The 26,648-nt window shown below is 43.8% G+C and overlaps 1 protein-coding gene across 2 annotated transcripts; it reads left to right on the plus strand.

The window, feature by feature from the left end:
• Positions 1-26,472, plus strand: LOC119654307 (polyadenylate-binding protein). Of its 2 annotated transcripts, none has more exons than XM_038059626.1 (7): positions 1-262; positions 416-817; positions 13,689-14,161; positions 22,145-23,023; positions 23,075-23,210; positions 23,283-23,544; positions 23,887-26,472. In XM_038059626.1, exons 2-7 carry the CDS (start codon positions 622-624, stop codon positions 23,897-23,899), a joined length of 1,959 nt encoding a protein of 652 aa, XP_037915554.1. In that variant the 5' UTR covers positions 1-262; positions 416-621; the 3' UTR covers positions 23,900-26,472. The 2 variants fall into 2 exon arrangements, with proteins under 2 accessions (XP_037915554.1, XP_037915555.1); XM_038059627.1 differs by having other exon boundaries at positions 23,084-23,210.
• The last annotated feature ends 176 nt before the right edge of the window (positions 26,473-26,648 follow it).

Genomic DNA, 26,648 nt, shown 5'->3' on the forward strand with positions numbered 1-26,648 from the left:
ACGTTCAGCGCAGACGAGTAGAGTCCCTGGTAATGTGTGGTGTATAGGTGGAGCGAATTTCGCGAAACAAACCCCACATTTCTTTCTAATTAAAAAATATAAAAAAATAAAAAAAAATTTAAAAACACAGCATAAAAATCCGCAAAAAAAATCGAAAAAGTAGTGAAAAAAAACCCAAAACAAAAAATATTCTTATTTTTTTGTGTGTACGCATCCCACGAAACGTGTTTTCCGCTCTAGATATCGAGGCCCCGGGGAAAATGTGAGTGGCGTTGGGACGGTGGCGGAAATGGAGGCAGCAATGCCTTTGTTATGGCGAGCTTGGATCGTTGTCGGGGGGCGGGCGATGGGGCGCGCCTCGACGGCGGTCCAGTGTTTTGGGCCCGTAACTAATGGATTTCTTTTGCTTTTGCAGTTTCTTGTGGTTTCGAATTTCGTGTCTGTGGTGAAGAATATTTTTTGAAACTACGTCGCGTCGCAGCAACCGCGTCGTCGTTGTCGCCGTCGTTCCAGAAGTTAGCGAGGCGTGAGGAGTGTGCAGGGGCTGCGATCACAGTCGTCGACACGTCACCATCGGAGTTCTCATCTGGCGGAAAGTGAGCGGCGGGAGCTAGTGCGAAAATGAATCCTGCGGCGGGACCCAACTATCAAATGGCGTCGCTGTATGTCGGCGACTTGCACCAGGACATCACGGAGGCGATGCTTTTCGAGAAGTTCTCGACGGCGGGGCCCGTGCTGTCGATTCGCGTCTGCCGCGACGTGGGCACCCGCAGATCCCTGGGTTACGCGTACGTCAACTTCCAGCAGCCAGCCGACGGTAAGTGTGCCCCCCAAAATGATAATTTTCCATTGCAGAGATTGCGGTGAATCTCGGGCGATTTGCATTCCACTGCGCGCAGCGAACCGTTGTTCATGGCGACCAGCCGCGGGCCAAAGTATCTGGCACACGTGTTCAGAGTTTCGAAAGTGGTGTTACTAGGCCGTTCGTGCGTTTCACTTGCACTGCAGCTGACCGGCCGAGGCGGTCCCGTTCTCGCCGGCGGGACGGGTGCAGTTAGGTGGCGGACCGGAGTGCCCGTCTCGCTCGCACTTTCACTGCGCGGGCACGGTTCGTGGAAATGGTTGCAATGGAATTTCCACCCGTACTGGAGCCCGTTGGCGCCGCACGACCCCCGCTCCCATGAGCGAATTGATGTCAACAATGCGCGTCTGTTGGTCAGAGATTTCTTTGAAACGAACGTGCCATGGCGATAAGACTCTGGAAATCGTCGATTCAGGGACAATTCCGCCATTGAGGGTCGCGTTTTTTTCATATGAACGCAAATGGAGACTCTGAATTGTGGTCTGGTCGCCACGCCATTATCGATTTGTTTATTCTCGAGATTGCATATGTCCCTGAAGTCTAAATACTTCGTTGCTTTGGTTTCCATTTTCATTTACTGCAGTCATAAACGTTCACTAAAATTACAGAGAACATGGCGCTTGTGCGTTTCTGAGTTTCAGTCAGTCAGGGGATGTCCATTGAGTCAACGATTCACGCTACATCCAAGTTACAAAATGGGTATTCACTTCCACAAGATGTCTTCCTTGCAATTTCCGGGAAAAGTCTGTCCAAGTTTGGTAATCACGAAAGCTAAACATTGGAACGTGCCATGTTCATGGACCTTATTAGAGGCTGAATCACGCAATCTGGCTTGCATCGTGAATCATTGTGGCATTTCCGAACTCGTCGATAAACCATGCAAACGTGCAGAATAAGCCGCGCTCCCTATACTCTTGGGATTTTATTTTACTAATTTATAAATCGGAAAAAATGAAGGATTAGCCTTAACCTTTGCCTCTCGCTAGTGAATATGCCCTTCTTGCATGTATCGATATTTCGGCAACCATTTGTACTACCCCCACCAGCTAGGAACAGACGTCGAGCACCGTTGACAGGCTCAACTGGTTCCCGAAATATCGGAATATGCAGGAAAAGTACATTCATAAACGGAGGGAAACGGCGGCTATGGTTTCATTTCTCTACTCCCTTCTCTCTCCCGAAGATACGGTTTGGGTGAGGTTGTCGCGATACACAATGAAGGCGCATCTGAATGAAACTGGTCATTCGAATAAACCAGGTAACCTGCCCACGATGAGCTTAAAACAGCGTAGTGCTGGGTGACCAGATTATGATAGGAAAAAAGGTCTCTCAAGATAGCTTCATATCGAGCACCATTGATGGTAACGGCGTCACTTCCAGGTAGACCCTCTGGCAAGCCTAAGTTTGTTGATCGGCGCCGAATAAACATTTTTGGGTCTGCTCCTTTGCTGACCGCTACGGCGGCTGTTTCCCTCGGTATCTGTCTAGTTCGTGGTTTAAGGTCCAAAAGGGTATACTCACGCTGGTGCAGGCCAAGATCATGGCTAGCCAGCATGCTGAAAAGGAGTAAAAAAGGAAGTGAAGGAAAGCCAGGAAAGTTCCAGCTTCCCTTATAAACCTGGCCATGTCCACCTATAAGGACCAGCTGCTTGCCGCGAGATCTAATGAAAGATTTGTACGTTTTGGTCTATTTGACAGCAGTCATGTGCTTCTCGAGAACGTGTTGCACTGAAAGATAATTTTTTGTTACAGCTATTCCACAACGCAAGGAATCGCCCCATGTTCGCAAGGGAAGTTTTTCTATAGGGAAAGTTCTGAATAATCTATTCAAAGTCTTCGCGTGTTATTTCCTGAAACCAGGGCTTCTCAGAAATGTCATTAAATATTCCGGCAAGGAATTCGCCTTGGTCCATGGAAGTTAGTTTCTATTTCTCATTTAATTCAGCGCGAATGGCGGTGGGCGAAGGAAGACTGAGGCTAGCCACTCTAGCTCGTTCAGTCAGCTCATTTGCCTTTTCGTTATAAAAATTATCGCTTTGCCCAGAATATCAGAGGACAAGGATCTCTTTAAGCCGAGCCTTTCTCGTTTCGTCATACGACCAGGTGTAGTTGGTTGGGGTTTTGTTGGTGAGGACTTCAATCCGTGATGGTAAATTTTGTCGACCTTACCGTCACTTGATAACTCATCTGAAAGGATCGAAACTCCGAATATCTTGAAATATCAAGGAACAAAGTGGTTCTTTGAATAAACCGCGCATCCGGAATTCACGAAGGCAATCGAAGCATCGGTTGCCAAAATTGTGAAGCCTAAGGTTTCCCATTTGTGGGCTTCCTTCTCACAGTGTGAGGCAAGGTCGGTCTTCACGTATGAGACTTTATCATCGAATGGATTTAAGACAGTGAGGGGTTTTTTTGGGTTCCAAGAGGACTCTGTTGATCATCATTATCAACGGCGCAATACCCGGATATCGGACTAGGCCCCCCTTCATAAGGAACTCCAGACATGCCGGTTTTGCGCCGAGGTCCACCAATTCGATATCCCTAAAAGCTGTCTGGCGTCCTGGTCTACGCCATTGCTCCATCTTAGGCAGGGTCTGCCTCGTCTTTTTTTTCTACCATAGGTATTGCCCTTATAGACTTTCCGGGTGGGATCATCCTCATCCATACGGATTAAGTGACCCGCCCACCGTAACGTATTGAGCCGGATTTTATCCACAACCGGACGGTCATGGTATCGCTCATAGATTTCGTCGTTATGTAGGCTACGGAATCGTCCATCCTCATGTAGGGGACCAAAAATTCTTCGGAGGATTCTTCTCTCGAACGCGGCCAAGAGTTCGCAATTTTTCTTGCTAGGAACCCAAGTTTCCGAGGAATACATGAGGACTGGCAAGATCATAGCCTTGTACCGTAAGAGCTTTGACCCTATGGTGAGATGTTTCGAGCGGAACAGTCTTTGTAAGCTGAAGTAGGCTCTGTTGGCTGACAACAATCGTGCGCGGATTTCATCATCGTAGCTGTTATCGGTTGTGATTTTCGACCCTAGATAGGAGAAATTACCAACGGTCTCAAAGTTATATTCTCCTATTTTTATTCTTCCTGTTTGACCAGTACAGTTTGATGTTGACTGGTTCGTTTTCGGTGCTGACGTTGCCACCATATATTTTGTCTTGCCTTCATTGATGTGCAGCCCAAGATCTCGCGCCGCCTGCTCGATCTGGATGAATGCAGTTTGTACGTCTCGGGTGGTTCTTCTCATGATGTCGATATCGTCAGCATAGGCCAGTAGTAGGGTGAACTTGGAGAGGATCGTACCTCTTGCATTTACCTCAGCATCACGGATCACTTTCTCGAGGGCCAGATTAAAGAGGACGCATGATAGCGCATCCCTTGTCGTATACCGTTGTTGATGTCGAATGGTCTTGAGAGTGATCCTGCTGCTTTTATCTGGCCTCGTACATTGGTCAGAGTCAGCCTAGTCAGTCTTATTAATTTCATCGGGATACCGAAGAATCTCAATTTCTCTCTCTCTCTCTCAATTTAAAGTCGATGAACAGATGGTGCAACTGTTGTCCATATTCCAACAGTTTTTCCATCGCTTGTCGCAGAGAGAAAATCTGATCTGTTGCTGCTTTGCCTGGAGTGAAGCCTCTTTGGTATGGGCCAATGATGTTCTGGGCGTATGGGGCTATCCGGCCTAGGAAGATAGTGGAGAATATCTTATAGATGGTACCCAGCAACGTGATACCTCTATAATTGCTGCACTGTGTGATATCTCCCTTTTTATGTATGAGACAGATAATACCTCGTTGCCAATCATCAGGCATTGATTCGCTGTCCCATACCTTGAGCACAAGTTGATGAACCATTTGATGTAACTGGTCGCCTCCATATTTAACCAATTCGGCTGTAATTCCATCGGCTACTGGCTTATGATTTTTTAGCCGCTGAATTGCACGGACTGTTTCTCCTAAACTTGGTGGTGGCAGTATTTGTCCGTTGTCTTCAGTTGGCGGGACCTCTAACTCGCCGATGTTCTGGTTGTTCAGTAACTCATCAAAGTACTCAACCCATCGCTCTAATATGCCCATTCTGTCGGAAATCAGATTTCCCTCTTTGTCTCGGCAGGATGAGCATCGAGGTGTATAAGGCTTCATCCTGCTGACTTGTTGGTAAAACTTCCGCGCCTGGTGTGGTTGCTCCCTGTACTTTTCTAGTTCACAGACTTGTTGGTTTTCCCAGGCTTCCTTTTTCCGTCTGTGAAGTCGCTTCTTCGCTCGCCGGAGTTCGTGATAAATCTCCGCGTGTGTCCGCGTCCTTTGAGAATGCAACATTACCCGATATGCAGCATTCTTCCGTTCCGTTGCTAGCTTAGCTTTCGTGTGACCCTGCTAATTGAATAATCCGCAGTCCGTTATCATTTGTTTTTTCGTGTAAGCTATGGGAGCCAACGTATTGCCTGAATACGGGCTCCTTCCCTGCTTGGCTGTTAAAATCCCCAAGTATGATTTTGATATCAAATCTGGGACAGGCTTGGAGGGTTCGTTCTACTGCCTCGTAGAAGGTATCCTTCTCCGACTCTGCAGTCTCCTCTGTAGGGGCGTGAACGTTTATGAGGCTTATATTTCTAAACTTGCCTCGCAAGCGCAGAGTGCATAGCCGTTCGCTTATGTTTTCAAAGCCGATAACAGTAGGTTTCATTTTTTGGCTGACTAAGAAACCTACTCCGAACACATGGTTTACTGGATGACCGCTATAATATATGGTGTAGCGGCTCTTCTCCAGGAAACCGGTCCCTGTCCAACGCATCTCCTGTAACGCTGTTACATCAGCCCTATATTTGGACAGGGTATCGGCTAGCTGCTCATCAGCTTTATCTCTGTACAGGGAGCGCACGTTCCATGAGAAAATGCGCAAATCGTTAGTCCGTTGTCGTTGCCGGGTTCGTCGTTGTAAAGTCCATCCTGTCCGAGGCTCCTTTCGTGGCTCCGTAACATCGGTTTTCCGTGTATGGTTGTCAGCCCTACCCAACCCCCAACTTGGAGGACCAGTTGGTACAGTTTGTCCCGTTTTTAGGCGCGGGAGACTCGCCTTCATCCTTCTCCGTCTGCAGCTTTTCGTTACGAAAGAGTTCCCAGCGGTCACCACGTGGAGGTGGAGATAGGGTTTGGTAGTAGAGCTGTTGGTGTTGGTTCAGCAGGCATTTCTCAGGTTTTATGGCTCATCGTGGGTACCAATCCACGTTTCGCCCTGGGACCTATACTATCCTTTGATCACCCGTTTAGCCACCTTATTTGTCTTTTAGTTATACAAATTACCGCTATGCCCAGGACATGAGAGGATAAGGACCTCTTTAAGCTGATCCTTCCTCGCCAGGTAGTTGGTCGGCACTTAGTTGGTGACGGCTGCAATCCGTGATCATGGTAAATTTTGTCGACGTTACTCTCACTTGATAGCTTTATGGCTTGCCAGAGCGAGGAGCTCGGCGGAGAGGACCGAAACTCCAGATGTCTTGGAACAGGGAACAAAGTGGTTCTTCGAATAAACCGCGCAACCGGAATTCACGAGATCAACCGAAGTATCGCAGCGTTTTTAAGGTTTTGTGTAAAACAAAACCTTATTAAAATCGGCTTACTGTCTGTCTGTCCGCCACACTCATTTTTCTCAGAGGCTGTTATAGCGATTGACACCAAATTTGGTAGAAAGATGGGAACTGTGAACGGTCACGCATACGGTGAGTCCTTTTACGTTGAATTTAAGGGGAGGAGGGCTCCCCATACATGCAAAAGGGGGTGTAAATTTTTTTTCACCAAATATAGTCATGTGAAGTATCAAATTAAAGGTCTCGTTTAGTATTTTCCCGAAGCCGGTCTCAGTTTTGATATTTGTTAGAAATGTTGAAAGTGCGGGGGGTTGAAAGTGAACATTTCTTTAAAAGGGCCATTCTCAAAAACGACCCAATCGCAAAATCTGAAAAAAATCAGGAGGCTGCTGCCACTATATGGTGTCTGGGCTTCGAAATACCTTCCATACCGATATCTGTTCAAATAAAGTTAATAATAGTACAATACGATAATTTTTAGTAATTAACAGGAGAGCCCCACTTAAGTTCACCCTAGAATCACAAATTTTTGCAGCAATATAGACTACAGCATAGAGCATAATCCTGCCAAATTTGGTGAAAATCGCACCATTACTAACAAAGTTATACTAGGTCAAAACTGTCGCTCCTCTGCAAATTCAAGGCTATGAATGTCAACATCACTTTAAAGTGTATATTTTCACATAATATATGAATATTTTACGTGCTACATGCTAATGGGGCAAATGCACCCTCAAATCTCGTTATAAAAGAAATGCACAAAATCTTTTATACCTGAAGCGTCTAGCTTCCGGTTTCCTGACTTGTTTTTTTGTTCCTCTCAGTAGAGATATGTAAAAAAGCTGGTTGAGGCAGGAGATTGTAGACCTGTGTCTCCTATAGAGACAAGCAGTTGTCCGGAGAGTGTGGTAGCTCTCAACGCACCGACTGAGCCTAGTTTTCACTGTTGAATTTTACCAGTGTAGAAAACACATTTAGGAGGGAGATCGGTCTGAAGCTGAAATTGTATAAATCGTTCTGTCTTTCATTTCTTTAAAATCAGAACCAGTTTCCGGAGGGAATTGGTTGAGTCAGTGCCTCAAGTAGAACCTCCCGCGGCGCGGGGTGTGCAAGCCATTGAACGTAAGTGTACGCAACTCCATCCGTACCAGGAGCAGATCGCTCTTTGTGCTTATGATCCGTCTTGTAATGGTTTTTCACAAGGCTCAGGAAGTGGAGACATTTTGTGTCGTCCCAGATATCTAGGTGCTTCAAGATCATGGAACGGTTTGAGACGGTTAATCTGTCCCCAAAAATTGCTTCTCTTCTAAACCTGGCCATGTCTAGCTATAAAAGCCAGTCGCGAGGAGGTCTAATGAAAGATTTGGACGTTCTCGTTCAGTTGACAGTAGTCCTATGTCTCAAGAACTTGTCACACTGAAAGACGATCGTTCGACAAGATATCGCCCCAATATTGTCGGGGAAGGCTTTGCTATAGTGAAAGTTGGTGAATAATCTATTCAAAGTCTTCACGTCCTCTGTACTGAGATATTTCCTGAAACGGATTTTTTAGGAATGCCATGAAAGATTCCAGCAATGAATTTGCCTTGGCCCATGGGAGTTAGTTTGTATACTTCATTTTATTCAGCGCGAATTGTGTTCCGTACCGTATGCCATGTACCTGAGAAAGCGGAGGGAGAGGGAAAACTGAGTCCGAGCACTCTATCTCGTTTAGTAACTTCATTTGCCTTCTCGCTGTGACGGCCGAAACTCCGGATGTCTTGAACAGGGAAAAAGTCATCCTTTAAATTAACCGCACATCGGGCATTCGCGAGGTCAACCGAAGTATCATCATCAACAACCGGTATCCGGTTTAGGCCTGCCTTAATAAGGACCTCCAGACACCCCGTTCGACGGTATGCAAGTGTGCTGTTTGCGATCGGACCGGATAAAATCCATCCCAGTTTACGAGGGTGGTATGAAAAGTTTCCGATCTAACAATGATACAAGACTTTTTTTCGTACTTTTATTTTTCTTCGTAGTCTCCTTGTAAGTCTACGCATTTCTCCTAGCAATGCAACCATCTCTTTAGCCCGTCCAAATAGTACTCGAAGTCTTTCTCATGCCTAAGTCTTCATTCAACACGTTTTTTTGACATATTCATAACCTATGCAATCACCTTCATTTTGATTCGACTGTCGTTTAGTACCATTTTCTTCATTTCGTAGACATTTTCTTGTAATTTGTTTCCCCACTTTTCCAACTTCGCCAAACAGGAAGCGGACTGTCCATCGCGAACTATGCATTATGGAATATTGCATCATCCTAGTTAACAGCAAGCCGTTTACCGCGGCGGATCAGTTTTGTCCGCGGGGGACTACGGATACGTGAAAAATTACAAAGTTCGCTACGAACAGGAAATATGGATACTGAAAAAAAGTAGAAATTCTTCTTTATCGAATATTATTTTGGAAACAAAATTCACAGCGGTGTGCAGTCCATCACTTTTTCATAAAACTAGTCAGTTTTAAACAGTCCGGGTGCTGTTTGACATCATGTCTGTGGTGAACTGTGGCGTGGACAGTCCTCTTTCTGTTTGGCGAGCCCTTAAATGCTGGACTTGTGTAATGATAAGTCGTCAGATTGCCAGTTGTACTTTCATTTGACACATTACTTTGGGCTAGCACCACCTTAGGGAGCCGGCAAGTCAGGGACATTCCCCACCGGCCGAATCTGAACATCATGCGTAAAACTGGTACAACCTTTGGCTTCTACAAGAAAAAAGATGTGGTAGGCATCATCCACCTTTCTAATCTTATTAGCACCGAAAATCTCCATGCCCGCGCTTAGAAGCTGGGTAAAGAAATAATCAATCTCAGCATGCTTTGGGTTCAATCCCGGAGCTAAATTGCTGATGACCATGCTGGACCATCATCGGACAACACAGAAGGCAACCCCAAAACTCGTCTGTGTACTTGAACAAAGCAATTGCAATGCATCTCCGTGCTAAGATCATCAGCCCAAGTCTTCATGCCACAGAATAAAACGGACTGCTTTGGATTCATGAAAAAAAGGCGTCCCCTGCTAAAGGTAGGACTCCCAACGTTTGCCATCAGCCAATTTAAGGCCGAAACTCAAGTCGTGGCTTTGTTGGTTGCTGCCTTGATTTACTCGTAAGAAGTCACCTTCGAATCGAGCATCAATACAAGGCGCTTGACCGTCGGTTTTCGTTGAATCATCTCTGCAATCGGTATAGGAATTTCTTTTAGTTAAATGGCTGTGGTTTTCCTAGTACAGGGCTGACAACAGCCGTCGTCGATCCATTTACTCAGCGCATCAATATGCCAAGTCTGCTTTGCGTGACAATCAATAGTATGTCCCAACTTTTCTGACATGTCGAGTCTTAGCAGACTATCATAAGAAGTGTTCGAGAGGATGGGTTTTCTCTGTGCTACCTCCGACATGATCTTCATTCTCCACTGGACCTCCAGAATGTGCCATGATATTTGTTCGGCAAATGGTGGAACACTAGCTTATCCGGAATAATGGCGGATCCTCGCGCTTTTTGAGATTTTCATTGCTTCTTCCAGGTCTTTCGTGCTGGAAAGCGCGCAATCATCGGCGTTTTCCACGCTGTTGTTATCAACTGGAACGGATCTATCTCTGTTCGGCATTAAAGAAACCGGATTTTGGATGTCGTTCTTCATGTTGATCAGTTTATAACAGCCTCCACGGTTTCCCATCCACCCGGTTCTTGCATCAAATCTTTCATACCTGGAGCGTCCAGCTTCTGGTTTCCAGACTTGTTTGTATTCAATGTTGTTGATGTTTAGTCTAAATATATCTGTGCGGACCCTCGAGAAGGTGATGTAGGATTTTTCAAGGGCAGTTTGAGACTAACATGGTTTGGTGAAGAGATGTGCCTGTTGAGGCAGGACGTATTCGGGTTTCCTCCCTGGAGTCTCCTGTTATGACGAAATCATTCGCATACTGGAAGATCACACTTTATTGGAGCACAACGAGTGTGTAGATGTTAAAGAGCACTTCGTTCAGGATACACCCTTGGGGCAGGCCATTGTTAACTGAAGCCTGATGGCCACACAGAGAGCTCCCTCTTATTTTTCTTTAGTTTAAGGTGTTGGTTTGTGTCGGTTGTGTCATTCTGTTCTACCAGTTTAATCTGGATGCAGTCGTGAGGGTTTCAAATCTCCATCCAGCGTATCAAGCCACCGTTGTGGCGGGTTTTTGGTCAGCTACTGCCAGCGACTTCCATTTTCCGACTAATTTTGTTAGCACTAATTACATGACCATAACATCGAAAATGCATTTCTTACAATTTTTTCATGACCGGTGTAACCCCATATCGTTCGCGGTTATCCTCACTTCGGATGGGATCAAGGCCACTAGTCCCAACATCTTACTACTATGATACCGTTTTTATAGTCTGCGAAAATTCAGAACCGTAGAGAGCGACGGAGCCGACGACACTGTGGTAAATTTTAGATTTGAGATGTTCGTTGATACTTCGATCGCGAAAAACGCTAGTTGTGGAACGCCATTTCATCCAGGTTACGCGAATGCATGAAGCAATTTAATAACGTTCCCCATTGCATTGAACCTTTTGGTTTTCCTCAGTGTTGGATTTTTAGTGAAAAGAAGCGTTGTTTGGGACAAAACATAGTTGCTTTTGAGGAAATACGCTCGGTATAGCCACTTTCCATCATTTCGATGTCGCTTTTGTGGTATGAAACGTTCAATAACATTTTCATGTCCAAAGCATCGTGCAAAATGTGTCCCATTCTTTCTTTTGGATGTCAATGGCCCCAACTAACTCGCAGAATTTGACGTTACGATCATTGATCGACCATCGATAAACTGTGGATTAACATGCCTTCATTTCGTTGATTGTTCAAATCTTGTAAACAAATGAAGGAAATGCCATGGAACATCAACTATTGACAGGAGAATCTCCCGAAATTTATTTTCTAATGGCGCCTCTCTAGTGAATAAATCCTGGGACTTTTCAGTTCACATAGTAGAAATTTGGTTGAAATCATCGTCAGAATGAATTGCTTTTCACTTTTTAGGTTAATGACATCAGGAGCGGTAAATTGTAGCGCAGGAAACAAGTCTTATCGCTTGCAATAAATGGCGAATGAGATAGTGCATTGTTTATGATGCAAGACTTTTTAAGGTTTTGTGTAAAATCAAATCTTATTAAAATCGGTCTACTGTCTGCCACACGCATTGTTTTCGGAAGCGGTTACACCTATTGACATCAAATTTGGTGGGAACTGTGAACGCTCATGCATACCGTGAGTTATACCGTTACACGTGGGATTTTAGGGGGATCCCCATACATGGTGATGGGATGGGTCGTATCATTTTTTTTCACCAAATATATGCATGTGGGGTATCAAATGAATGTCTCGACTAGTATCGTACTATTGAAGACTGACTTCAGTTTGACATTTAAATCACAAGGGGGGAGGGAGGAGAGGGGGCTGCAAAAGGGTCATTTCTCAGAACGTACCCAATCGAAGAATTTGAAAAACAGAAAGGCACCGCTTTATGGTGCCTGCCCTTAAGTTTATCCTAGCAGTATGAAATTTTGTAGCAATGTAGGTTATAATATAGAGCATGATCCCACAAAGTTTGGTGGAAACCACACTATTCCTAACAAAGTTATAATAGGTCAAAGTCGTCATTTCTATACAAATTGAAGACTTCGAATGTCAATATGACCCGAAAGTGGATATTTTCGCATAATATATGCATATATTACGTGCTATGCATTAATAGGACGAATGTACAAAACTTTTCATGCTTGAAGCGTCCAGCTTCTGGTTTCCCAACCTGTTATTAATTGACTGCAGAACCCCTGGCTAACGAAAGTCCATTGAAAGGCCGTTTTCACAGCCTGCAGGAAATTTAATTTTTCCCTACCAAAAAGTGACGAAAAATTTTCAATCCCAACACATTCGCCGTTATCGGTGTGGCAAGCTTCATGAAATTGCACTCAATGGCACCTGAGCCAGATCACTAAATATACACTATAAGCTTATTTTGGCGAATGTCTAGTTTCGGATGATATTTTGGTGGTTCATTTACGTCATTATCCACTTCAGTACTAGGCCTACCAAGTGGTTCATTCGACAGTCTGAAATTGTCAGCAGAAAATTTCTTAAACGCAACGACTTTCCGTGGACTGAGAATCAACTTCAATACTCCGAGCTCAATCCATACAGTAAGATTATGTTCGCCATGGCCATTAAAGGAATCCTTCTTTCCCACATTAGTTAGTCTGCTCAGAGCAACGACAATTCCTTGCGTGGCTGGCGACCATGCTTCTATTCATTTAGAGACTTCCAACATCATCAGGTATGGTTTTTTGTTAGGGCGGATGGATCAGCTTTAGGCTGTGCTTTTCCAGGCATAATTGCGTTCGCAGTATTACCTGGTTAAACTTCATGTGAGTTACATTGCGGATGGTATTGTTGAAATTTCATCGGCAAAGACTGGGAAGTATGTGTCGTCCGAAATCGGTATTTATAGGACTTAGTCGCAGTTGATATTCGAAGACATCGGTAGTGTCGTAACTCAGGCTTTTGTCCTTTAGATAACTTTTTCTCAATCTTTACTACTGAGACAATTTCAGTCTCAGTTCTATTATATGCGGTTCTGACGTTCAGTGTCGTAAGAAGTATTAGCCGTCGCGAATGGCAGTGGTCCACACAGCAAACCATTCCTACTGTCATCCAGCTTTCTCGACTGCTGCGGAAGAAAAGTTCCTCTAGAGGCTGATAAAATTGCGGCAGTCTCTTTATCGTATCCAGTATTGCGGCACAGGTTCGATTCTCACGTCCTGATTCTTTCAGTAAACATTTTGCTGGTCTGTACTTCTCAGAAGAATCATATCTGAACTCATCTATAATCGTCCATCCAACTTCTATCCATTGATAGGAATTTCTGTATTTTTTGAGTCATACTTTGATCTGCTCTTCTTTTTGGGATTGAAACAAATTTTAGCTGGTCTTCTGGTTGTGGAGTAGGTTCCCCATAGCCCTTGCTATTTCTGCTTCAACCCTCAAGGCGCACATTTCGATGTTGAACTATAGCTCAAAAATTTGCAGGAAACTAGGGTATTAATTGTGAAAATATTCGCCGCAATCTATTTTCTCGTCAACATAAAAAATTATTGAACGTAATTCCAAATAAAACATTAATTGGTATTTATATTTCCAGCCGAACGTGCACTCGACACCATGAATTTCGATGTGATCAAGAATCGTCCAATTCGTATCATGTGGTCGCAACGTGATCCATCCTTGCGTCGTTCCGGTGTCGGTAATGTTTTCATCAAGAATCTGGACAAATCAATTGATAACAAAGCTATCTACGATACATTTTCGGCTTTTGGTAACATCCTAAGTTGTAAAGTGGCACAAGATGAGAAAGGCATATCAAAAGGTTATGGTTTTGTACATTTTGAAACTGAGGAGGCGGCGAATATGTCCATTCAAAAAGTCAATGGTATGTTGTTGAATTCAAAGAAAGTCTACGTTGGCAAGTTCATTCCACGCAAGGAACGCGAGAAGGAATTGGGCGAGAAGGCAAAACTTTTCACAAACGTTTATGTAAAGAATTTCGGTGAAGATTTTGACGATAATAAGTTGCAAGAAATGTTTGAACCATATGGAAAAATCACAAGTCACAAGGTTAGTATTTGATTTATGTTTATTTTTGTAGAAAATTTTTCTGGAATGTGTATAACACCATCAACATACGTTTCTTCTCCGTTCAAATTCCCTAGAGTAGTCACTTGTTTTTTTTCTGTCGCATCATTTTCTCGTATGATTTGTTCAGAGAGAAACATTTGTTTTAGATGAAGTTTCATTTCTGAATTATCAATCAAGGCTAAGATTATCAGAAGAAACTAACACATTAATTTCTAATAATTTGAAAAGAGTGAATCTATATGTGCAAGCATTTGATGGAAAAAAGGGAAGTTTTCTGTGAGATGTGGTCATCCTAATTTTCATTTAAAGGGACTCTTGTTAACACTTTGTTTTGTGACTTAAAAATTGTTTGAAGCAATATCACACAGTCCTGTACCCATTGGTCGAAGAATACAAAATGTTCTTTTGATTAAGAATGAAGACTGTAAGAGAAATGATTGCAACCATTACCCTGCCCCATGACAATTATTTGTGGTGCAGAAGTTGGTCTTGTAACATTCCTAGGCTTCCAAAAGTGTATTGAGTTTGCTGCTGATTCGAAAAGCATTGGTTTTGATAGGGGATTTGTCTATGCTGTAATGACATTGGTCTTATCAAGTGGATCCCCTTAACCTTTCATACAACTTCAAAATTAACACATGTTAACCTCCTTTTTTCGTAGTTTTCTATGGCATGTGCTATTTGGATAGATTGGCATGAAATAACAGATGTTGTGTTGGAATTTTCATTATTTTATTTGTTTATTTAAATTGAACGATTAAGTATTAGGTAAATGCGGAAGTAATTTGTTGTACGAGTAGGCTGATCGGGCATCCTCGCAACCTTCGTGCATATAACGCAATTGAATGTCATCGCAACAAGATGAGCAGGACAAATAACATTTCCGTTGCGCATATATCACTTGTTTTTCTTTCAATTGCGGCGACTTAGGCTTGCTTTGCATGCCCGTTCAACAACTTGTGTGGCTGCGCAGGGGTAGATGCCTAAAACCTGTCAGACACGATCCGATAGGCCTGTCAGTTATACTCAAATAGTCCACAGTCCACTCGACCACGTCCTGAACTGAAAGCACCACACACGTTACCGGTAAGCTAGACGGCAGTACTAGTTCAACTCTGGCCGCAAAAGTCGTTGAAGCGTAAAGTTAATATATATAGTCGACACACGTACCGTTTGCTTAATCCTTTAAGTCTGGCCGGGCTCATTTTTCAATCGATCACTGACAGGCCAACTGAGTTCAACATACGTTTCGGCCGTTGGTTAAGTACGGACTGTTCCTTTACAGACAGGTTGCCTGGGACGTGTCTGGCAGGCATAAGTTGTGAAGAAAATGTCTCTTCCAAATTGCCTCCTTGGCAACTAAGATTCTACTTCATGCATATAATATAAGGTTTCAGGGCTGAAATGTGGATGTTGCGAATATAGGTATGGGCGATCGATTTTTTCTTACTCCGGCAGCTGTAGTGGGCGACTGTGTCCACGACGCCTTTAATGACAGTGGGAATTCCAAACTGATCCGTAAAGTGAGAAAGGAATCGAACCAAAACTGTCAGGGAAAGTGCTTTGCAATAGAAAGCAACTCTTCTTTCGGGTCCACGTATGAAATCATAGCCGTGATATCGGTGAATGCAACAGTCAATGTGTAACACATCGTTCAATAAGTCCCGGGACTAACTATGAAAGCAACATTTTATCGGCAAAATTCTTTATTATTCATCAACATAATCTCCTTCAAGTGTAATACAATCATTCCAACGCTTCTCTAACTTTTCAAAGCCATGTTTGTAAAACGACTTGTCTTTTGACTCAAAATGAACCTCAGCAGCAGCGATCACCTCCTCATTTGAGCCAAATCTTTTTCCCTGGAGCATCTTTTTGAGATCCGCAAAGAGCCAGTAGTCGCTGGGGGCCAGATCCGGCGAGTACGGAGGATGAGGAAGCAGTTGGAAGCCTAATTCGTTGAATTTGGTCATCGTTTTGATTGACTTGTGGCACGGTGCGTTGTCTTGATGAAAGATGATTTTCTTCTTCATGTGTGGGCGTTTTTTCGCTATTTCGGCCTTCAAGCGATCCAATAACACCATGTAGTAGTCGCTATTGATGGTTTTTCCTTGTTCGAGGTAGTCAATGAAAATTATACCATTCGCATCCCAGAATACGGACGCCATCACTTTGCCGGCCGACTGTTGTGTTTTTGGACGCTTCGGGCGGCTTTCACCGGTCGTACGCCATTCAGCTGACTGCCGACTTGACCCCGGAGTGAAATGGTGAATCCATGTTTCGTCCACTGTCACATATCGACGCAAAAAATCCTGTTTATTGCGAGTAAACAGTGCCAAACAGCTCTCCGAATCATTGATACTGTTGCTTTTGTTCCATTGTGAGCAAACGCGGCAGCCATTTGGAAAAAAAACTTTTTCATAGAAAATTTTTGGTGCAAAATAGTAAATGCACTACCAGTTGATATGTTCACCATCTTAGCTATCTCGCGCACTTTCATTTTGCGGTCACCCTTCACGATTTTCAATACTTGCTTGGTGTTTTCGGGAGCTACTGCCTCATTTGGCTGACCCGAACGTTCCGCATCATTTGTATCAGCACGACCGCGTGATTGGAGGGAAGGCACTTGGTTTCGGCTTCCGTATCCTTAACATTTTTTGGGTCGGGTCGGACATTAAATCTTGCCGGCCTAACAGCAAAATAGTCTCGTTTGAGTGGTCGTAACTTCTTAAAGTGTTTTGACCGCTGCAATTATCCAAAGGGTTAGAGAGGGGATCGTCCTGCATACGCATCTTATTCGTTCTCCTGCATATCCTCCTCATTTTCTCTTCCTGCTAATGTTCGTTATCCCTTTCTTCTGCATTTGAATCTTCCTCATTCCTCTCTTCTGAATTTCTTTCTCATCCCTGCTTCCTGCATATCTTCCTCATCTTCTCCTGTATATCCTCCCCTCCTGCATACTCTCATCCTGTCCATTTGGAAATCTATTTCCTCCATGTGCATATTTTCTTCATCTCTTCCTGTGTGTCTCGCTCATTCTTATCTTACTCTTTCCTTCGTGCATATCTTGCACTTTTGCGCCTCCTGGATACCTAGCTCACTTTGTGCTCTTGCATATCTAGCTCATTCTCTGCTCCTGCATATCTTACCCATCTCTTATACAAAGGAGTTTCGTCTCCGGGCGCATTGGTGCAAATTGTATGGTGGGAAAAAATCGTTGCGCATTATCGACTGTCTTTGGTATGTGCGTGAGAAAAATTCATCCCATAAAGCCTGGGGTGAGTGCCGAGTATATGAGTCTAAAGGGACACGAGCCAGTTAGCTACTTCGTCCTTTCCTCTCGGATACGTAATGACATCCCGATCTTCATCATCGTCTCTTCCTTCATTCCCTACTCCTGCGTGTCTTCCCGATCAACTAATCTTGCATATCTTCCCCGTCTGCTCCTCTTGCATATCTTCCTCATCTTCTGCTTCTGCGTATTTTCCTCATTCTTCCCCCTGCGTACCTCCCTCATCTCCTCCTGCGTATCTCTCGTATCCCGATGATATATAACATCTAATCAACAGAGAGTGGGATGGTGTTTCCACTCCTTCGAAAGTAGTGTGTGGAGTTTAGATCATCCATTCCATTTGCCCTCCATTAATTTCGAAAAAGTTTTTCTTCAAAGTCTGGAAATGCCACTGTCTGAAAGCCAAGATCAAGTTGAAGCTGTTCCGCGTCAAGTTCTCCCTGTATCTCTGTTTGGGAGTAGTATACGTCAGTCAGAGATAGTAAATGAAGAACTTTGTTGGCGTATGGCCCCGGTATCTGTGGACGACTTGATGAGGAGGCGAAAGTGGCAGTGAATAGGTCACACATTGAGAAAAGGCGAAAGCTCCACTGTGGATTGTGCCACGCAGTAGAATCCGTTGCCTCAGGATGATCTGCGAATGGGTCACCCGAGAATCTTCGTTGTGCAAAACAGTGGGGGAGGAGTGTAATCTTCTCAGCGATGACGCGTAGTTGTGGCTGACATGCTATGTTGCATATAGGGAGTTTATGGCAACCAATTATAGGAATATTATTGCAATTTAATACACAGTCCTGTACCCATTGGTCGAAGAATACAAAATGTTTTTTTGATTAAGAATGAAGACTGTAAGAGAAATGATTGGAACCATTACCCTGTCCCATGACCATTATTTGTGGTGCAGAAGTTGGTCTTGTAACACTCCTAGGCTTCCTAAAGTGATTTGTAGCAGGGAGCAATAATTTTAAGATCCATCTATCTTCGTCAACACTCATGGAACCCAAAAGCTTAAATTATATTTTCGACTCACGTATGAATACGCTGATGATGACATTAGTTCGTCCTCTGATTCTGCGCTACACGGACTCGAAATTCTAACAATTGTTTCTAATAATTGTTCGCCATTTATCGAATAGATTCCGGGTTGACTCCGATTTTCCTTTGTTTACGACCCCGAAGCATTGTCGGAACGAATGCTAGTGGAAGAAATAGCAAAACATCCACTGTTGCTCGGTGTTAGGGAAATACCATTTCCGTTTTCAAGCCATTTCCTTTTTGTCTACACAAAGGTTCTGAATGCCAGATTTTGCTATTTTTTGATGAGCTCGGGCTTCACTGGATTTTACATTTCACTTCTCTTTCATTGTCGAACAGCAATGGATAAAGTTTGATTTTTCAATTCTATACTCAGAGCGGCTGGAGATCGTATGGAGGAGGAGGAGCCATAGGGTTTAATTTTGAGTCCCCTATTTTGAGTGCTATTAATTATTTTTCGGTACAATAATTTGTTGAGGAGTGCCCACCGCACCCTCGTGGATCTAAGGAAGGGAGGACCCTGTTCTTCCTGTTGCACGCGCTCCTTATATATCCAGATGTCCCTTCGAGGCGCGCTCGTTGAAATTTTTTAAATGTGTGGAATTTGTGCAAAAAATTATTCAAGCTGGCGGTGACTTTTCGATCGGTTTATTTTGTGGCAAGGGGGCGTTATGTATTATTGTGGTGAGCCTACGAATCCTGCCGGATCGGCTGTGGACTGGAGCAGGGAGCTGCAGGAAGCCCGCGTGCCACCGGACCCAGCCAAAGTTTCGGTGAATCCTGCAGCAATTTGCCTCGGATAAATGAATAGGCGCAAAAACAACGGTTTTTCGTAACCATAACCGCCCTCCTTCGGCATGTCTTCCTCACCCCCTCCCTCAGCATGATTTCCTCACCCCCTTCCTCAGTATGATTTCCTCACCCCCTCCCTCAGCATGATTTCCTCATCCCCTCCTTCGGCATGTCCTTGGTGACAGTGTGACAAGAATTGACTATGCACCACACCGTGGTAATCGATGAAAACCGTCAGCGTCGCCTTCTTCTTTGACTGGAAACTACGCGGTTTCTTCGGTCTCGGCTCATCCGACGCGCGCCATTCACTCGCCTGATGTCTGGACTGCGTGTCGTTCTCATAAACCACGTCTCCAGTAATGATGCGTTTGATGAATGTTGGGTCAGAATCAGCCATGAAAATCATGTCTTTAGCGATGTGCATATGGGCCTTCTTTTGCATGAAACTTACGTCTTTCGGCATCGACTTGACGACAACACGGCGGAGACCCAAATCGCTCACCACAATGTTTTGAACAGATCCAAAAGAAATGCTCAAGTCCGCTGCGATCTTTCTGATGGTTAATTTGCGGTTTTTGGGCAATATTTCCTTCACTTTGTCAACGTTTTCTCCGGATTTCAATGTCGATGGCCTGCCGCTGTGCTCATGACCTTTTATGAATCGTTCGTGCAACACGACGGAGACCCAAATCGTTCACCACAATGCTTTGAACAAATCCAAAAGAAATGCTCAAGTCCTACATTTCCTTCACTTTGCTAACGTTTTCTCCGGATTTCAATGTCGATGGCCTGCAGTTGTGCTTTGTGGTCATGACTTTTCTGAACCGTTCGTGCCACGTGAAAGCGGCATTTTCTTTAAAGCATCGTGTCCTAAACACTTTCCCAGCATTTGCAAGGTTTACCTATCATGAAATCGTTTTTTTAACACAATTTAATGCAAACTCATTCAAATCCATTTTGAAAATTGACAAAAATCGTGAACAAACTCAGACGCATGTACTCAACTCGATGTAACTTTCACAATTGATGAAATAACGCCAAACTTTGGTGGCAATATCAGTGACAGTTGAGCAACACACACAAAGGGCAGCCGAGTGCTAAGAGCGCCACGCGGCGATCATTCCGGGAATTTTTTGATCAAGGTAATATCTATCCCATCCCCTCCTTCGGCATGTCTTCATCCCTTCTTTCGGCATGTCTTCATCCCTTCTTTCGGTCTTCCCCATTGTTTTCTCCGGCATATATTTCTCATCCCCTCCACCTGCGTATCTTACTCGTCCCCATCTCTCCCGCGCATTTTATTTGTCCCCTGTTCGCCCGCGCATTTTATTTGTCCCCTGTTCGCCCGCGCATTTTATTTGTCCCCTGTTCGCCCGCGCATTTTATTTGTCCCCTGTTCGCCCGCGCATTTTATTTGTCCCCTGTTCGCCCGCGCATTTTATTTGTCCCCTGTTCGCCCGCGCATTTTATTTGTCCCCTGTTCGCCCGCGCATTTCATTTGTCCCCTCTTGGCCCGCGCATTTTATTTGTCCCCTCTTGGCCCGCGCATTTTATTTGTCCCCTGTTCGCCCGCGCATTTTATTTGTCCCCTGTTCGCCCGCGCATTTTATTTGTCCCCTGTTCGCCCGCGCATTTTATTTGTCCCCTGTTCGCCCGCGCATTTTATTTGTCCCCTGTTCGCCCGCGCATTTTATTTGTCCCTTGTTCGCCCGCGCATTTTATTTGTCCCCTGTTCGCCCGCGCATTTTATTTGTCCCCTCTTCGCCCGCGCATTTTATTTGTCCCCTGTTCGCCCGCGCATTTTATTTGTCCCCTGTTCGCCCGCGCATTTTATTTGTCCCCTGTTCGCCCGCGCATTTTATTTGTCCCCTGTTCGCCCGCGCATTTTATTTGTCCCCTGTTCGCCCGCGCATTTTATTTGTCCCCTGTTCGCCCGCGCATTTTATTTGTCCCCTCTTCGCCCGTGCATTTCTTTGTCCCCTCTTCAGTATCGCACGGAAAGTGACAGTCACTGCTCCTAGTTTCATGTCTTGGTCGTATCGTCGGGGTATTCCGGTTTGAGACAATACCAAATTAAGAACTTTTTTCGCGTATGGACTGAATATATCCATAGACATCTGGAGGAGAGTAAAAGAAGGCGAGGCATACCCTGCCTGAGATGGAACGATGGCCTACGCCAAGCAGCCTTTAGGGATATCGAATTGGTGGACCTCGACGCAAAATCGGGATGTCTGTAGTTCCTCATTAAGGCAGGCCTAGACCTAATTCCGGGTGTTGCGTCGTTGATGATGATCTCAATGAGAAGACAGAAGAGGCAGTGAATAGGCCACGCATTGAGAAAGGGTGACCGCTCCACTGCAGATTATGCCATGCAATTGAAACTATTGTTCTAGAATAGCCTGCGAATGTGGGTCACCTTTAAAATCTTTGTGGCGTAGAACAGTAGTGGATATTTGTGGTTGACACGCTATGCCCCGCATGTTGGTTAAGGCAAACATATAGCATTATCATTTCAGGTCCCATGGTTTTTGGTCTTTCTTGCTTTTTGAATTCGTCACGAGGAGTCAGTAAGGCCTGTCACTAATTAGATTAGATTTGGATGCATAAGAACCGACAATACACAGTCCTGTACCCATTGGTCGAAGAATACAAAATGTTCTTTTGATTAAGAATGAAGACTGTAAGAGAAATTATTGCAACCATTACCCTGCCCCATGACCATTATTTGTGGTGCAGAAGTTGGTATTGTAACACTTCCAGGTTTTGGAAATAGAATTGCTTTGTGTAAGCTTCCGATGCAACTCTACAAAAAATAACTTTTTTTTATTATTATTATTTTCCAGGTCATGATCAAAGATGATGGCAAATCGAAAGGTTTTGGTTTCGTTGCATTCGAGACCCCCGAAGCTGCCGAGAAGGCAGTGAATGCTTTGAACGGCAAAGAAATGACCGACGGTAAAACTTTATATGTTGGACGCGCCCAAAAGAAAGCCGAGCGTCAAGCTGAACTTAAACGTAAATTCGAAGAATTGAAAAAGAAACGTCAGGATAGCTTCCATGGTTTCAATTTGTACGTAAAGAACTTGGACGATACCATTGATGATGATCGCCTTCGTAAGGAGTTTGCCTCTTTCGGTACGATTACGTCAGCTAAAGTGATGATGGAAGAGGAGGGACGCTCGAAAGGATTCGGTTTCGTTTGCTTTAATTCAGCGGACGAGGCAACTCGAGCTGTAACCGAGATGAACGGACGAATTATTGGTTCGAAACCGCTCTACGTAGCCCTCGCTCAGCGCAAGGAAGACCGCAAGGCTCATTTGGCTGCCCAATATATCCGTCATGTGTCTGGAATGCGCATGCAGCAAATGGGCCAGATCTTCCAAGGTGGCGGCGCCAGTGCTGCTTACTTTGTACCCACCATACCTCAGCCACAACGCTTCTACGGTCCTCAGGTGACACAAATCCGATCGACTCCACGATGGGCACCGCAAACTCAAGTGCGTCCAACTGCCCAGACCGCTGCCGCCGCAGCCTCTGCTGGATTCCCGAACATTGCGAATGCCGGCTCAACTGCTCAGTATCGTCCAGGAGCTGCAGCACAGCCAGTTCGCACGACTCCACAAACTGCTCAGGGCGCACACGCTGCCGCCGCTGCGGCATCAGCACTTCGCAATCCAGCTCGTGCTATCACTGGTCAACAATCGAATGCTTCTAATATTCAGGTAATTTGTGTAGATTAATATTCCTGTGATGGCGTTAACATACAGTTTAAGACTCGACAGATTTCCGCGCCAGTTGCTTCGGCTGCTCAACCACGCCAGCCGAACTACAAATACACATCGAACATGCGCAATCCACCAGTGCAAACGGTCCAGAATCAGCCACAGTCGCAACCATTGCATCCTAAAGGTGAGTAATGAATGATAGTGCCCGACCCTGTTGGATCTAGTTTTAATGCTTGATTTCTATGTATTCCTACAGGTCCAGAACCATTGATTGCAAGTTTGTTAGCAAACGCCTCGCAAGCCGATCAGAAGCAAATCCTCGGCGAACAATTGTTCCCATTGATTGAACGTATGCATCCAAACATGGCTGGCAAGATCACTGGAATGCTTTTGGAGATCGAGAATGCCGAACTTTTGCACATGTTGGAGGATCTCTCGTCGCTGAAGGCCAAAGTAGATGAAGCCGTGGCTGTGTTGCAAGCCCACCAGGCCAAGCAGCAGACTGTCACCAAGATTGAGTAAATAAGTCGCAAAATCTCTTATATTTCCACCATATGTATATGTATCGTACCGTATCCCTTATCTATCGTATTGTAGCTGTTAAAACCGATTTAATTTCCCCATGTTGAAATCTCTCACTCCCCTTTAAAGCCAAGTCAATGTCTTAATTTAACAACAGTTTGAATTCAGGTCGTGTGTCCCGAGGGGCGCATCAACACGACCTGTGGATGCACCCGAATCGCCAGATAACTTCCCAAAATCCCTACTACGATGTCCTTTCTAAATTTTGTATTTGTTGTGTGGTGATGGGGTCCGCACGTTGATTTCCTATTATATTCTCGCGTTTTCTTCTCACGTAGATATTCGTATTAATCAAAGAGTTCAAAAGCGTCAAATTTAATACAAAATTGTCCCAAGGACAAATGCAATCACATCAACACGGAAAATGTTAGATAAATTCGAACAGATTCAAGTGAAATCCGAACTCTCTGCGCTATAAAAAAAATCAACAATGAGCCCCCGATCTTGTTTGAAAATTGACGATAAGTCTTAGATTGACGGTGAAAGTTTAGGGCAAGCCCAGCCCGAAAGACGGGGGACGGATAGCTTCTGAGAATTTTTGAAAACTGTACGAAATTGAATGGCGAGCGCGTAAGGCTATGAGGGACGAACAACGGCGACTGCGACAGTTGAGAAATTGGCCACCGCAGTGACGGCAAAAACATTCGATTAATAAGTGCATTATGCTTGTCTCTGTGTAGTATTTAACGTTTGTCAGCTCGCGTGACGACCTCTCTCTCAGCCTGATACAATTATTTTTTCTTTCTTGTTGGTTTTTAATATAATTCATTTCCAATTTATCATTTTTTATATGAAACAAAGAATGTTTTGAAACTGTTACGAAATATGTTTGAATTTAATTGGTTTCCCGGTTCTGCCTTGCTGCATCGATTGCTTTGATTTCGTCCAGAGAGATATTCGAGAGAGAAATATTTAGGATCCGTGTGGAAGGGCGACAGATTGGCGACGCAAATAGGAAAGCACGTTCTTGAAATTGAAATCCTTATCCAGTAATTTTGTTGACAAGTTTTAACTTGGGGGCGGCTTCAACTACTGGCGGGAGGGTGGTTAGCAGCCCTTTTGATGCTAAACACCCTCCGACCCTTCATATATTGCACACTTTTTACAAAATTCACAATCCCAACTGGATAACAAATGATACACACGCGGGGACGCTACTCGAGGAACCTACTTTTTTGTTACTGAAATCCATAGAGAAAAATATGAAAAAAAAAAACTGAATAAAAAACGAAAATGTAATTCAAAAAATTGAAAAAAATTTATTCCTGATGACAATTGCAATGATTTTTTTGAAAATGCATCAGATGAAAATAATCTTGGAAAAAGGCGGAAAATTTGAATTCGCAAAACTTTTAGAGAAACAACGGGGGCTTCAGAAGATCCTTGCTCAGATCCTGGTTTTGATCTCAAGAAATTGAAAGCGGAGGATGTTCGAAGAGAAGCCTTTCCCCGGTAATATGTACGTGAATATTTTGTTGTAACTGGAAATTTTCCTACCAAAGCATTTGGGTGAGCTAATCTCATCCATAGCTTGAAGTTGAGTGCAATCGAGGCGGGAGAGTCAGGGCATATACACGCGATTGGATGGTTAAAATTTTTATCAAAACATGTGAACGAGGACGTTCTCTTTTCATTCCAAAAGGAGCGCCTGGTCCTGAGGTTTCTAAGACTCAACCACGCTCCCATTTTTTTGGATAAGATATTTGGTAATTTACCCCGCTTTTGACCATACTGTCGAGCGGGCACTACGTTCACATGGGCCCCGAATATTGTTTCGTGTTAAAATTTTGGGCGTTGAGCTCCGTAGAAACTGCTAAACTGGAGGGGTCGTATCGCTTGGGAAGGGGGACTCCACGAATTCTTAGTCGTAATCGTAGATACGTCATAATCAGCCAAAAACTCCTCTGCCCACAAAGTCGGCTGGTTGCATCTACGAATCTACTAGCGAAAAGCTAGGATTGACGTTTTCAGTGAAACGCTTTTACGATACATATACCCCCAAAGTAGCAGGCTGCGAGCTAAGCCAAAACACAAACATTGAAACATATTTTACGGGGTCAATTCGGAACAAATCGCATACTCCTCCATGCAAACAAAAACCTCCCTGAAATTCGCTCGAATTCGTAGCGACAAAGCCTCCATTCTGCTTTACTGATTCCTCTCCGCACATTTTCGGTTGCACCAACCACATTTCTGTGAAAGAAAAACATAAAAAACTACTGAACTGTTAAGAAAATTGTTCAAGAAATATTTAAAAAACTGAAAAAAACTAAAAATGTGACGAAAAAATTTTAAAAATCCATAAAACACTGACAGAAAACTTAAATAAAAATTGTAAAAGTCAAAAATGGAAAAAAATATTTTGAAGATGTATCTATATATATAAAAAATATATATTATATGAAACCAACACCAGTAAGAAGAGAAATGCCGAAATTGGAATTTTTTTGTTTTGTTTTTAACACCTCGGAACACCGATTTTTGACTGACTCCCTTCAATATTTTTTTTTCCTTGAATGAATTTTTTTTGTCAACTCTCAACCACGGCAAACGTGTCTTTTTTTGGGTCGGATTTATTTGTATGTTCCTCAAAATGATTCGAAGTTGGTTGGAAATATGATTTTTAACGAAAATGGACAAACCCTTGTGCGGGCCTAGGACCCGTAGCATAAATTTGGATCCTGACTTTTCTTTTAAGTAAGTTATTGACATAAATATATAAACGTATATGATTTGATTTAAAGATAATTTTTGTATTCTGTTATTGTCCCCTTGGTATTTAGACATGTACTGAAAGAATTATAAATAAAAATATATGAATCCAGATAAATTATATTCAAATAAAAATTCCATTTCGATGAAAATGCGTGGCTTTTTATTTCTAACGACATTGTTTTCAGTTGTCGACATTGATTTCAAGGTTGGGTCGTGTTTAGCCATAATTATAACCTCGTCCTGGTTTGATTATGCTTAAAGTTAGAGTTGTGTAATTCGGCAAGTCCTCACACGACCTCTTCGCGGTAGCCTCTGGAAACTGTCT

This window comes from Hermetia illucens, chromosome 4, assembly GCF_905115235.1.
Source record: "Hermetia illucens chromosome 4, iHerIll2.2.curated.20191125, whole genome shotgun sequence".
NCBI lineage: Eukaryota > Metazoa > Arthropoda > Insecta > Diptera > Stratiomyidae > Hermetia > Hermetia illucens.

Bases quoted from the DNA above. Each gene is read 5' to 3' on its own strand.
- LOC119654307 (XM_038059626.1), top strand. From the start codon at position 622: ATGAATCCTGCGGCGGGACCCAACTATCAAATGGCGTCGCTGTATGTC. The intron at 14,162-22,144 runs GTTAGTATTTGA...ATTATTTTCCAG, and splicing joins GAAAAATCACAAGTCACAAG to GTCATGATCAAAGATGATGG. The intron at 23,211-23,282 runs GTGAGTAATGAA...GTATTCCTACAG, and splicing joins GCAACCATTGCATCCTAAAG to GTCCAGAACCATTGATTGCA.